The 14656-nt window shown below is 51.1% G+C and overlaps 1 protein-coding gene across 4 annotated transcripts in view; it reads right to left on the bottom strand.

The window, feature by feature from the left end:
* The window catches only part of Tmprss6 (transmembrane serine protease 6), a 31260-nt gene extending 16878 nt beyond the window's left edge, over positions 1 to 14382 (bottom strand). Inside the window, exons 1-6 of one of the 4 annotated variants that reach the window (XM_085831408.1) lie at positions 14295 to 14382; positions 8673 to 8907; positions 4903 to 5036; positions 4113 to 4180; positions 3418 to 3596; positions 3108 to 3149 (exon numbers count right to left, since the gene is read on the bottom strand). In XM_085831408.1, the coding sequence (XP_085687534.1) occupies positions 3108 to 3149; positions 3418 to 3596; positions 4113 to 4180; positions 4903 to 5036; positions 8673 to 8907; positions 14295 to 14378 (742 nt within the window). In that variant the 5' untranslated portion in view covers positions 14379 to 14382. Of the gene's footprint in view, positions 1 to 3107; positions 3150 to 3417; positions 3597 to 4112; positions 4181 to 4902; positions 5037 to 8672; positions 8908 to 12395; positions 12631 to 14294 lie in introns of those variants that run through there. The other 3 variants (XM_021182873.3, XM_085831410.1, XM_085831409.1) reach the window with 3 other exon arrangements.
* Between the last annotated feature and the right edge of the window lie 274 nt (positions 14383 to 14656).

Here is a 14656-nt window from a genome sequence, read left to right as displayed (position 1 = left end):
ATTTTTGTTTTTGAAAAGTAATGAAGCAGAGATGTGTGCCCCTCCTGCCTCGTGCTAACTGCAAACAGGACTAAGAGTCCTGCCCCAGCAATGGGTAGAGGTTAATACTCATGCCTGCACCAGGCCTCTCCTGGGCTTTGCTCATGGTATGTGGAGCCATGTCTCATCTGGCCAAGGGGCCATTCCCCACTAGACCCAAGGAACTCCCAGCTCCCCAGGCTTGGGCCTGACACCCCAGCCTCTAAGATGGCTTTGGCTGCTGGATCAAGAGCTGTTCCCTCCTTCCTCCCTGGATCCCCTCACCTGACTCCTTGCTCCGCCTTGCAACTATGCTCACCTTCATGCCTTGCACAGAACCAGTCTTTCCTTCACAGCCTATCCATTCTGGCTTTGGTAACTGGCCTGTGATATTCTGTGTGTCTGTCTCCCAATGGGGATCAGAGCTCGCTGTGTGTGTGTGTGGGGGGGGAGGTTATGTCACCCAGGTGGCCCAGTATAAGCAGGGGCCTGGCGTGGGACATGGGGGGAACTCATTCTACTTGAAAGGTGCCAGCAGGCTGGAACCACATGACTGCCATGCATGATCCCTGGATTTAGTCCTAGCACTGCAAAAGGAGAGAGTTTGACTTCTCCTCTGCCCTTTGACCTCTGTGGGCACCCACACAAGCAAGAAGCGCAGCTCCACCACCAGAAACGTAAGGCTTTTCGTCAGAGCAGACATAGCATAGACCACAGTCTGCACTGGACACTGCACAGGTGACTCCTGCAGAACTGACACCGGATGCTGGCCATGACTAGCCACTGAGGCCCAGCGCTGTCTATGCTGCGGCACTGAGGGTGACCAAGCTGACAGTGACATCTTGCTGACCATGACCTTTCAAAGGAGCCGAGAAAGCAGATGGGAGGGGGTGGTGGCTTATTTGGGGTGTTATTTTCGTTTCTGACAGGGTCTCACTATGCAACTCAGGCTAATGTCAAAGTCTTAGGGTTCTGCCTCTGCCTTCTGAGTTCTGGGGTCAACATGTGTGCCAACACACTCAGGTGTGTGATGCTATGAAAGCCATCCCCTGCGATGAAACAGGAAACCACCACAGAGGGAATAAAGCAAAGAGGATGGTAGCAAGATAGCAAGAGCCTTCCCGACCACGCACAGAGTTCTCAGTGTGGCGCCCCAGGTCCTAAGGGGGTCAAGGCCAGACTCTTCATATTAACACTAAGGCCCTTGTTTCTTTTGCCTCCTGGAGAACACAGCAGAGTGTCCCAGGGCTCTGTGACCTGTGATGTCACAGCAGACCAAATACAGACACCCACAAAGTGGCCACCCCGACACCAACAGACAGACATCACAATACCTTTCTTCAAGGCAGATTGGTGGTTTTAGGAAAAGCTGCCACTTCTTATAAAAATGTGTTATTCATATAAATGGACTTGTTTTTCTAAGAATAAAGTCCAGTGTGGTGGCCCACAGCTGAAATCCCAGCACTCAAAAGATGAGGGCAAGAGGACTTTGGGGCAGCCTGAGCTACATGGGAAATCATTTTCTGAAAAATAAAATTCAAGGTTTGGCAGTTACGGTACGCGCCTTAATCCCAACACTCGGGAGGTAAAGGCAGGCAGATCTCTGTAAATTCAAGCCAAATGTGGTCTACAAAGAGAAGTCCAGGACAGCCAGGGGCTACACAGAGAAACCCTGTCTCCAAAAAAAAGTCAAAGGCTTTTTAACTAAGAATCAAAATTGGAGCTGCTATGGGGGACTGGGGGGGTTCTAGAACAAAAGAAAAACACACTTGCACAAGGCATTTCCCCATAGATAGATAGATAGATAGATAGATAGATAGATAGATAGATAGATAGATAGATAGATGATGGATAAATGATAGATTGATAGATAATTGATAGATAGATAGGTAGATAGATAGATAGATTGATGATAGATTGATAGATAATTTATAGATAGATAGATAGATGATGGATAAATGATAGATTGATAGATAATCTATAGATAGATAGATAGATAGATAGATAGATAGATAGATAGATAGATAGATAGATAGATAGATAGATGATAGATAAATGATGGATTGATAGATAATTTATAGATAGGTAGATAGATAGATAGATAGATAGATAGATAGATAGATAGATAGATAGATAGATAGATAGCCCCACACAGATGATGGAAACAGGGTCTGTGTTCTTGACCTCCACACCACCCCTTGTCAAGGCAGGTAGGTATACCTGGCCCAGCTCAGAATAATTGTTTGACAATCTTGGCTTTAACTGTTGAACCGTGCTTTTGAGGTCAGTGCTTCCATCCACCAAGGGCAGGAGGAAAGGGAGTCAGAACAGGCACACCTAGGATTTGAAACCATCTTCCTCCTTGAGAGGGGTTGAGGTGCTCACTCCTGCGTCTGCTCTAGGTGGCCACACTAGCTGGGACAGCGGGAATCTGAGCACTAGGCTTGTGTCATAGGGTACAGTAGCTTAGATAGCATGTTGTGTGTACAACCCCAGGAGTCACCAGTCCGTAGTCTACAGTGTGCATGGTACCCCTAACCTTGTACCACAGAGTGGGCTGCCTGGCACCTGGCTATTCAGGCCTCAGTAGCAGGCTAGTATAGCGTCTGGGAGAAAATCAACGTGATTCTAACAGTGTGGTATCAGGCAGAGCAAGGAGGGAAGTGTAAAGAGAGAGTTCTTGAGTGTGCCAGAACCATCCTCTTCAACAGACCTAGTTAAGTCCTGCATGGCCAAAGGATTAAGCATGGATTGGCAAGATTGTTTCTACCTTCAGTAAGAAAGAGGGTAGGCAGGTAGGTTGATTTGAGTGACAGGCAGCAGAGGTAGGTTTTCACATGGCTAACCCATGGGGGGGGGGGCTTACACTCACATCTAAGGCACAGGCGTGCAAGCACACGTCTACCTGAGCCCCCACCTGGGCTCAGAGCCCTCACCCAGGTTCCCCTCTGAGATCCCCCCAGTGTTTCTAAGTTGGGGCTCCCTGTCCCCACAGTGGACACCTCGGGACCTCCACCCCCACAATGGACCAGACAAGAAGACCTATGATTCTAAAGGAAAGAGGCCAATACAAGGACAGAGCAGCGTACCCAGCGTGGAATTCAGTACGACTATGTCGTTCACACTGGCTTCTGTCAAAAGGAAATGAACAAACAAATAAACAAGGGCAAAGCCAAATAAATAGAACAACGAAAATAAAAACAGGGGAGAGAAGCCGAGCCAGGCTCAGCGGAGGTAAGCCCTCCATGCTGTCTGCCCCCACCCTGCCCCTGCCCCTGTCCCCACCCTCGACTTCTATCTTGGCTCCAGGATCACCTGAGCATCCCAACCCCCAGAGGGAGGCAGCCTCCCCCGGCCCGCTGATCTGACCCCACCAGGATTCCCCCTCACAGTACTGACCCAGGATCACCAGGCCTTCCGGGTCCACCTCATATTCGGTCTTATAGGAAGCCAGGGATGAGCTGTTGGACAGTAGCTCACCCACCAGGAGCTCGCGCACTACCTCAGGGCTCAGGGTCAGTCGCTGGTACTCGGGGATGTCAAGGATAAACCAGAAGAAGCAGGTGAGGGGTCCCTCCCTAGGCAGACAGAAGTGAAAGAAGCCTAAAGTCCCAGCCCAGCCCCCACTCAAGGGAACTGACTGAGACTTAGACCCACTGGAAACACACTATGCTTTCTTCCCCACCCCTAGGAGGAGAGACAGAGTCACAGTAGGTCATTTAGTAACTGGCAGAACCAAATATGACCAGGCAAGCCAAGTCCTGGACTGGGGGTCCTGAGCCACATGCTTTTAAGCACACCCTGAACCTAAACCCACTTATATCAGGCAGCCCCAGTCACGGTGTGGTGTGAACCCTGTCACAACAACACCGCTATTTATGGATGACAAAACCAAGCTCAATAAAGGGAAACCACACGTTGGAGGCTAAGTTTCTGCTCCATGCCTCTGTTTCTCCCATGTTCTTTGTTTTCTTTCTAATGGAGTTTTGAGGTAGAGTATGGTTAGGGCATTGTGTCAGTTGCCTACAGGGTCCAGCCCTCATGCCTTTAGATCTGTGGCTTTCACAGGGGCCCTTTGGGCCGGGACAACTCACCCAAAGGAGTAGACAGAACTAGAGTTGTAGTAAGTACCCAGGCGGGTGCTGGCAACCAGCTCTTGGAGCTGTGAGAAGGAAGACAAAGTCCCGGTCACCCTCCATGGTGGCCTCCAAGGTGCAGGCTTCTCAAGTCCCTTCTGGTCATCAAACCTGTGCTTGCCACCCTCACAAGCTCAAGGTTAAATCAAGCACAGCCTTCACCCCTACCCCATCCCACCCCACAACCTCTGGTATAGCTAGTCTATTCTGGGAGTTCAGAATGCCTGCCGTTAATGAGCAAGGTACTGCTGAGAGCAACGGAGGGGCTATTGATAGAGCACACTTGGACACAGCATGAAGGGCCCTGTGGTGTTCCCTATAAGGACATCTTGATGGTGGGATGCATAGTATTCAGCTCTCTGGCTCTCATGGCTGAGGGATGCCTACAGCATTGCTTCTAGCAGCCTGAATAGTAGTCCTGTGCCTGGCTGAGAGTGGAAGGAGCTAGCAGCACCCTGTCCCTAATGCAATCGTCATTGCAGTGTATGGGTGGGGGGCAGGGCCCTGACAATGTCAGCTGCAAGTTCCCTATTGCAAGAGGCAAAATCTAGGTCTCTTTCTAGTCAGTTGGAGCCTGTGCATGACCCTGCCTCTCCAGCACAGTCCTTTCCCATGGTACCCAGGACAGGGTCTCCCCAGCACCCTCTGTGAGCATTCCCCGCAAAGTGACAGACAAACCTACTGGACACCCAAACACATAACTTGGCCCTCTCACATTTCCCCCGCCTGCCCTCCCATCCCTCCGTACCATCTTCTGGGCTTTGGCAGATTCACTGCGAAAAGCAATAGACTCCCGTCGGCCCAGGTCCTGGGAGAAATGACGGTTGAGCACCCGGAGGCTGCCAGAGTATACCTGGCTTACAGTCACTTCTGCCTTGTACCCTGGTCAGAAAGAAGGGGGTTATGGAAGAAGCTTGTCCAAAAGTCTCTTGTCTCTCTTACCTCCTGTCACCCCAACCCTCCGAGTATCTTGTGCTTCCAAGGCGGCACTGGTCTCCCTACTTCTCCTCATCTTCATCTACCAAGTTACACAGGGATCCCAAAGCGGTGTGCTGGGCATCCACCATGTTGGGTAGACTGCAAAGTGGGGCAGTAAAAGTAGAGAAGAAGCTGTGGGGCCAAAATGGACACCTGCAGGTGCATGGACATGGGGAACGAGAGATTGTAAGGACTGGCGAGATCTGTGTTCTGCACACGTGGGGTTTGAGGGGGTCCTTGGACATTCAGGGGGCGAGGCAGCAGCAGTGGTGGAAGGCAACCTGAGCTGGACAAGCAAAATTGGGAGTGGCTGTGGATAAAGGACGCTGATTACTAATGATGCCCAAGAAAAATGGGTAGAGACAAGAAAGGGAGAATCTTCCTTGGCAGAGGATGCTGAAGGAATGAGAGCTGAGGTTGACAGTGGCAAGGAAGACTGTGTGCTCCTGGCCCGATACAGCCAGGGACACCTAGCTCTAAGATTCAACAGTGGCCATGACAGGGGGCTGAAAGAGCTGAGCCTGGGAGTGGAGTAGAGCCTGGCCCCACAGGGTGTGTGAGAGTAGATGTTCACAGGAGGTCTCCTCAAGTCATAACACCATCTAGGGATGCTGCACTGAAAGAAGAGGCTAAGAGGGGCTCTCAAGGGTCCACGGAGGGTGGAAAGGGTCCCACTGTGAAAGGAAGGTGGGAGTGATTGGAATCTTGCTTTAGACGGCTCTTGAGAGGGTGGGAGGCAGAGCCCTCATAGTGGGAGGGCTGGTGTCTGGTGTCCTGAGGTCTCTTTTCTGAGAGGCTTTTTCTTGGGGAGTAGGAAGGGATGGGGCCAATCTGGAGCTGTGGGATGACTGGGAGAATGAGGGGCTCAACTATTGGATCCCACAGAGGAGCAATGAATCCAGGCACACATCCCATACAGATTCATCTTGCTCCTTGCCCAGCTATCAGCCCCACTTTGGGCTGTCCATTATCCTTCTAAGATGGGTGGGGCATGCTTCCCAGCTATCTATTGCTCATCTATCTAATCTATCTATCTATCTATCTATCTATCTATCTATCTATCTATCTATCTATCTATCCATTAATTCATCTATCTACCTTTCTATCTTTCTCTATCTATCTATCTATCTATCTATCTATCTATCTATCTATCTATCTATCCATTTATCCATCTACCTTTCTTTCTACCTCTCTCTCTCTCTCCATCTCTCTCTCTATCTATCTATCTATCTATCTATCTATCTATCTATCTACCTATCTATCTATCTATCAAAGCACTATCTCTCATGCTGGCCTGGGTAGGAGGAGTCAACCTAACAGCTCTCCCGGAGGCGTCTTCTACCCTGAGTCCTTTTAGGGGTTGGCTTTTCTGGAAGGTTGTAGAGCACTCACCCCATGCCCTAGGTCTACAGCCCCAGGTAGAACTCCACTGGGGCACAGGACAAAGGGTTAGAAAGATGACTGCCATCTGAGTGCCTGGCTCTTCAACCCTGAAGCCTGATTACCCAGCAGCTTAATGAGACTGTGCTCCAGCCTGCAGCATTTGGGGTACGGGCTTCCCACTTCCTGGTGAAGGGTTGCTCTGAGAAGAGCTGCGAGTCACCCCAAGCCAGCTGCTGTTGAACATGGGTATTGCAATGGTTACATTTACCTCAACTTGACACAAGCTAGAGTCACTGGGAAGAGGAAACCTCAATTGAGAAAATGTTCTCACCAGGTTGGCCTGTGGGCAAGCCGATGAGACATTTTCTTGATTGATAGTTGATATGGGAGGGCTCAGCTTACTGTGGGGGTGCCACCCCTGCACTGGTAAGTGCTATCAGAAAGCAGGCTAAGCAAGCCCCAGCCTCTGCTTCAGCTCCCCCTTCCTGACATTCCCAGTGATGGACTGTTATCTGGAAGTGTGAGGTGAAATTAACCCTTTCCTCTCCAGGTTGCTTTTGGTCATGGTGTTTTATCGCAGCGACAGAAACCCTGAGATAGGGGTCTTTAGCGTGTCACCTTTCTCGAATCTGGGTTGGATTAGGTGGGTCTGTTGGTCTAGTGCTGTTCTAAGTGTATATAGCCTCCCAGGTCCTGTCAACAGACCTGAAAGTGTGCTGCTGAGTCTGTCCAGAAAGAATCCTATGCAACAGTTTACTGGAAAGCCTCTAATCATGTATGTGAGCTGAGATCTCCCTTCTGGGGTTTCCAAACCCCCTTAGCCTCCTCTGTCACGACAGGCATGTTATATTTGTATTTGACACCACAGTGGAATCATGAAGGAGGACAGAAGCCATCACCAGAGTCTAGCACAAATCCCTGTGCCTGGCACTGGGCAGATGGATGGATGGATGGATGGATGGATGGATGGATGGATGGATGGACAGATGGATGGATGGGTGGATGGATGGATGTGTAGATTATTGGACTATTATGGATGAGTGGATCAATGGATGAATGATTGACAGATGAGTAACGTGAATAGTTGAATGGTTGAGTTGATGGATAGATGAATTCATAGATGATGGATAGATAGATAAATGAAAAAGTGGATAGATGGATGGTTGATGAAGAGATGGCAGATAGATGGGTGGCTAGTGAATGGACAATGGGTAAGTAATGGATGGATAAATAGATGGGTGATGGATAGGTAGATGGTCAATGGATAGATGGCTATGTGATAATGATGAAATGGTTGGCAGAGGGATAAATGGATGAACGATGTTGGATGGGTGGGTGGATGGTAGATGTTGGATGGATAGATGGATGAATGGGTGGATGATATTTGGATGGATGAACAGACAGATAAATAAACCTTCTATTCCTTATGGGAAACATTTTCACAGTCACAGACTAATCTTGTTGATCCACTTTCCTCCATGATGCAGGGTTGGAGGTGAGCTATCCCCATCTAGCACTTGGGACCATCAAGTTTTGAATGTGTGGGTGGAAGGGTGTCTCTAGGTCCAGAACAGGACCAACTGCTCCTGGGGTGCCATGGGACTGCTTGAGGGACCTGATTTCAGAGCCAAAGGGCCCAAGTCAGATATGAGGAAGAGGTTCACAAGCCTGGGTGCTCTCTAGTGGTCCTCTTGACTCTCCGCACTGAACCCTGGAGATTCAGAGGTGACGGAGCTATGGTCCTCTCTCCAGAGGAGCACATGGGCCTCAAATGAGCAGAGGCACTAATTGGTACCAGGTCCCATCGGTACCTATGGGCCTCCTGCAGCAGAGCCCAAGGGAAAGCCCAGGAGGGCTCTCAGCAAGGAATGGCGTGCTCACATACCCTGGCTGGCTCAGACCCAAGAATTGGGTGCATCCCTGGCTGAAGGAAGCAGGGAGCACACTAAGCTATGGTATCAACAGAGGTCCAGCAGTATGCCCACCTTAAGGGATATAGGGATGGTTACCCAGGTAGACTACAAGGAGTGGAAAACCACCTCAGAACAAGAAATCCTGGTTCACCTCATGTGTCCCTCACAGCCAAGACAATCTTCCTTATATCCACCCTGAACCCTCCCAGGGGGTCTCTTCAAGTAGATCCTCAGTTTCCATTACCTAGGAAATACCAAAGCATGACCCCTGCTGAGACCAGCGCAGCCAAGACCAGCAACAGTGGTGTGAAGCGGACGTAGTCCCGGTCTTTTCTCTTGGTGTTTTGGGGGGGCTTGAACATCCCCTCTGGCTCAGCAGCTTCCTCTCCATCACCCGCATCGCCCTGACCATCAGCCGCTTGGGGGACCTCGGCGGTGGGCATCCTGGTAGAACAGGGGAGCTGGAAACATCTCGGCATCTGCAAAGGAGCTTTTGCTGAGACCCAGTGGCGCTCAACACCTTTGCATGGAAGGACAGAGGCCCGGGAACTGGTGACTGAGGTGGCTGCTAGGCAGGTCATAGGGAGTAAAAGTGGCCTTAGGAGGACATCCCAGAAGGCAGGCAGCAGGGCTGGATGGTTTGGCTCTTGGTGGGTCCTTAGGTAGTGCCCACAAACAGGTGGGAACCCTTTCTGTGTGGGTGCTTCATGCAAGCCTCTCAGGACTTTGCACCCATTAGACAGATGAAGCAGCTAAAGCCCAGAGTGTCCTGGGAACTGCCCAGGCCAGGATTTGCCTCATTATCCTGGTATTTGAATGCCATTTACACAGATGAAAAAAATTGTGGCCCAGAGAGGCTAACCCCCCTAGTTAAGATCACACAGCAGTAGCTGAGTGTCTCTTTGAGTTTTCCTCTACTCTGGCTATCTCCTATAATTAACTAGTCATGGCCAAATGACAATGGGATGTCACCTCTTCTTATTCCTTCTGCCACTTTACCTTAGATACTCCCAAGCAAACTTTGGACAAAGAAGGACACCCCCCACACACACACACACACCACAGCAAGGATTCCACTTCCCTGGAACATTGTTCTCTCTCTCTCTCTCTCTCTCTCTCTCTCTCTCTCTCTCTCTCTCTCTCTCTCTTTCTGACACTTATAGATGTCACTGTGACTCCAAAGCATACGCACAGAAAATGTGTTTGTGGGAGAATTCACCTAGCCTCCTAGATGGGCTTTCTGCCTCCTGGCCCCTCCTCTGTCCCATCCTCCACATTGTTACCAGAAAGATCTCCTGACCCCTGCCCTCATCCACTGGGTCTGAATCCTTCAATGGCTCCCAACAACCACACCATGACGCCCAAGCCTGCTGACCATCTCTTGTCACACACAACAGCCTTTATTGAAGCCCGTGAGACCTTAGCCTAGTGCCACCACACTGAGGCTGGGTAGCATGTGGGAGCCTTTCCTATGCACTGTCTGGCAATGGGTTCAGGGTCCAGGGTCCTTGGTTACTTAAGCCACTTGTCTCCTTAAACCTGGGCCACCCTTGGTTAAAATCAACACTGGCTTGGGGCCTTGTTTCTCTCAACCTCCCTTTTTCAAAAGAAGACTTGGTGCTGGGGAGATGGCTTGCAAAGTCAAATATCTTGCTGGACGAATATGAGGACCCGAGTTCAGATCCCCAGAAAGCCCTCACATAAAAACTGGATGTACTACTGGGCATCTGTAATCGCAGTGCTCCTACAGCAAGATGGGAAACGGAGACAGAAGAACACTCAGAAGCTCGGGAGCCAGATAACATGGACAAGATCCTGACTCAAACAAGGTAGGAGGCGGCAACCTTTCCTTTAGCTGTCACATGTATGTCCAAACCCAGAGCCAGGAGGCTTGCTTGGCAGAGCACATCTATGATCCTAGGCCCCAGGAGTCTGAGTCTGAGGCAGGAGGATCCCCTTTCCAGGCCACTCCAGACTGGCTTGTCTCATACAAGTTGGCCAGCAAGCAAGCAAAATGGGGCAGTCTTTGTCCTCCTGCACCTCTGAGGCAGGCATCTCTGGGAGCCCAGCTCAGGGTGTTCCCCTCAAATGAAATGGCTGCTGGGGTGGAGCAATGGGGCGACCATGTATCCAGGCACAGAGCCTCTTCCTCGTCTCATTGCCTGTGGGAAGTAGGGCTCGGTGGCTTAGATCCAGAAAGGATGCTGAGTCTGCCTCTAACCCCTCACCTCTGTGACTGGCTGTCACCCCATTTTATTAGAGCTCTCATAGAGATACGCTGGATATGGGGGTGGGGGTCACAGTGAATACAGAGCTTCCGTCTCCATCTTCTGTACCCACAAGGATGACCACACCACAGCTTTTGCTATTAGACAGTGGCTTGAATCTTCCTGAAGCCCAATCCATCATAAAAATGTGCATACACTAGCAAGATTTTGCTGAAAGGACCCAGATATAGCTGTCTCTTGTGAGACTATGCCAGGGCCTAGCAAACACAGAAGTGGATGCTCACAGTCAGCTATTGGATGGATCACAGGGCCCCCAATGGAGGACCTAGAGAAAGTATCCAAGGAGCTAAAGGGATCTGCAACCCTATAGGTGGAACAACATTATGAACTAACCAGTACCCCGGAGCTCTTGACTCTAGCTGCATATGTATCAAAAGATGGCCTAGTCGGCCATCACTGGAAAGAGAGGCCCATTGGTCTTGCAAACTTTATATGCCCCAGTACAGGGGAACGCCAGGGCCAAAAAGTGGGAGTGGGTGGGTGGGAGGGTATGGGGGACTTTTGGGATAGCATTGGAAATGTAAATGAGGAAAATACCTAATAAAAAATAATAAATAAATAAATAAAAATGTGTGGCTCTACCTTCTTACTGCACTGAAAACCCACAGCCTTCCTGTGCAGCCCAAACCAGCCTTGGACTCAAAAGTTGCCCCCCCCCATCAGTGCAACTGACTAGGTGGGTGTGCTCTCTGACCCATGCATAATGTGGAGACCCTTGAAGGGCACAATCTTCTCTCCTGGTGGACTGGGCAACAGCTCTGCACCCTCTTCCACCCTCTTGACAGTGGAGAGCCTTGTCCACCCTCTGCGGGCTGAGTTCACAGGTAGCACAGTGGAGATCTGGATTTGACCACAGTGTGAGAGTTCCACTCCAGCCGTGGGCTGCACGGCGACACACAAGCCCATTTCACCTCCAGCAACCTTGGCTGTTTGCTTCAATGTCTCCTCCTTTTAGTGGTTGGTGAATCAAAAGTCCTGGGAGATGAATTGCCTAAGACTGAGCAGAAGGCCCAAGTCAGGACTCTGACCCAAGGACATGGGAAGTATATCTTGGCACTTAGCGGAAGCCCTGCTGTGAACCACTGAAGCTAGGGGCCTGCGTGTGAGCCATGGGGAAGGGATGGTTGGGAGCTCCAGCCACACACATGACCCATGTGCACCCACCCCCAGATGTGTAGAGATGGAGATGCATGCATGCGCGCACGCACATACAGGCTGAAACACATGAATGCATGTACACATACCTGCACACACACATGCACACACACGCACGTACACACACACACACACCAGCTCCAGCCTACAAGCCAAGAGGCCTGTGTGTAGATCCCACATGGATACAGATTAGGACTTGGGCTCTCTCTTGCTCTCCAGAAAGCCTGGGATGTGAAGCTGTATATGAAATGAGAAATTAGGCAACCAGGGCCACACACTGGGCCTCCCCTTTCTCTGTACACCTGAATCGCAGGCCACCAGGTCCCTGGAAGCCCTCTGGCACCCTGCACCCTCAGCTGCGTTAGGTTCGCCCCATCTACCCTTCCCCAACAGCAGCTTGGTGCACCCTATGGCCTCTATGCCAGGTCACTCTGGCCGAGGAGCCCCTGTAAGCCATTCAAAGGCCTAGTCACCAGGCCATTGACCAGAGATCCTGGTTCTCTGTCCCAGAGGCCCCTGCTTACCTTCAAGAGTGGAAGGTAGGTGCCGGGCCTGCACACAGGCCTGGAGGCCTCTGTTTATCCAGGCCAAGGTCTTTCCACCCCCAACTGGCCAGCTTAGGTTGGATCAATGGCCTGGAGCCATGGCTGGGGTGTCTGGCCCTTGTCCCTTGTGGCCTGTGGCCCCAAGTTCCATGGGCCTCTCCTGTCAGGTCCAGGGTGACAATGAAACTGAACACAGGTAAACAGGCAGGAGGCAGGAGGCAAGTAGTTAGTGCCCGCCTCTCTAACCCCGCCCTGCCCCATGAGTGCCCAGGGGGCTGGACCTGCAGGAGCAGGAGACCTGAGCTCTCCCCCGGGGCCTGTTGCTTGGTGATATTTCTGCCTGGTTACAGCCCCTGGTCCCCTAAGAGCGTGAATGGGAAACTGCAGAGGCAGATTCAGGTGAGAACAGGGGCTCACACAGCTGACACTGGCCAGAAAGGCCTGGGCCCGTGACTTCTGGGGATAGGAGAGAAGTGGGCTAGGGGAGAGGTGCACTTGACACTCTCTTCCATGAATTTAATTTAAGAATTACTGGTATTCTACAAAACCCTGCTGTCCACTGGCCACACGTGTCCCTTGGACATGAAATAGAGCCAGAATGAGCAGAGATGGGCTCTTAGGTAAGACATGTTCCAGATCATGAGCAAGAAAAAATAAAAATAAATAAAAATAATAAAAAAAGTCAGTCGTTGCATTGCTCATTTGGGTACTGATTGCAGATTGAAATGTTAGCTTGGCTGCTCTCTTGGGCTAGAGGAGCTGTGCAAAGATGAGTCCCACCTGCTTTTCTGTGTTTTGATGGGATCTAGGAAACTGAGGCGACAAGCGAGGCTCATGTTAGAATTAGATGGGACAGTGCTGCTGCAGAGGGGCTGGGTCTCACCCAGACACGTGATCACCGTGTAGCAGCTGGAGACTGGGGAGTGAGGAAGGAGAGTGTGCGAGCTGGGAAGGACTATCTAGGAAAGGATGGACCCTCATAGGGTCAAGGGTCAGACCTACAAGTTTGGGCAAGGGCCCAAGCAAGAGCTGTCAAGGCACGATGGTAAGGAGAGCTACTGGCCAGGTCACATGGTGTGAGCCAGGGGTTCCTGTAGAGAACTGTGTATGAATCTGAGGCTCAGTGTGCTGTGAACATGTGTTTCCCCGTGTGTGTGTGTGTGTGTGTGTGTGTGTGTGTGTGTGTGTGTGTGTGTATGTGTGTGTTGGTGCGCGTTCACCAGGCATGTAGGAAATATGTGTACAGTGTAGAGTATATGTGTGGACACATGATGTATGTTAAGAATGTATATCTGGGGCATGTAAAAATCAAATGGATGATAGCCATGCCTGTAGGGTGGAGTGGGTCTGTGTAGGCCGTGGAGCATGGGGATCTGCGTGTGAGCGTAAGTGGGTATGTGCCTGTCCACAGAGTGAGACGGACATGGGTTGTGAGGCAGAAGGTGTGTGTGGAGCTGTGAGGCACAGATGGAGTAAGAAATGTGCATGGGGCGTGAGGGGCAGTATGGGAAGCTATGGAGCGTGAACTGAGTGTAGAGAGAGTGTGAAGAAACGCCTGCTCTGAGATGCCGGCTGCATGGTCAGTGGACATAGGCCATTCTGGGATAGAGGAAGCAGGGTGGATCCCTGGCCCCAAGTCATGATCCCTGGATGTTTCATTGGCGCCATTAGCCCCGTCTGGGCCAACAAGAAAACGGTGCGTGAAAGCCTAGCATGGTGGGAATGGAAAGGTCTTGTAGCTGGGTATGACTCAGCGTGAAGGTGGCTCTCCTTACTGTCCCCTGACAGCCCTGTCTGGGTCCTTGTCTGAACATGTGGGCCTGACCCTTGACCTGTGAGGGTCCATTCTTCCCTCAACACGAATTCCCAGCCCAGTACCTTCTCCTCATTCTCTCCCAATCTCCAGCTTCCACACTGCAAACCTTCCCGGGAACTGGAGCTCAGGACGGGAACGAAGTCCATATACCACTGGGACACAGGCACCCTGAGCCCCTCTTCTGTGCCCTGTCCTGTCCTCTGAACTACCAAGTGGCCTGGCCCCTGGCCCAGGCAGGATGATAGCTGAAAAATCTCAGAAAGATCTTGCACAATTGGCGGCCTCTGCACCTGGTGACCACAGCCATTGATCCATTCAGCCTGGGGGGAGGGGCTGGCCCCAGGACGGCAAGGATATAAGATCCCCCAAGATCTCAGAAGCTGGAGCCATGGCTGGGGTGTCTGGCCCTCCCTTATCCTCTGCT

This window comes from Mus caroli, unplaced genomic scaffold (genome assembly GCF_978045245.1).
Source record: "Mus caroli unplaced genomic scaffold, Mus_caroli_1 scaffold_16, whole genome shotgun sequence".
Taxonomy (NCBI): Eukaryota; Metazoa; Chordata; class Mammalia; order Rodentia; family Muridae; genus Mus; species Mus caroli.
Note: the sequence above shows the minus strand (reverse complement) of the source record. Positions and strands in the feature narration are given on the sequence as shown.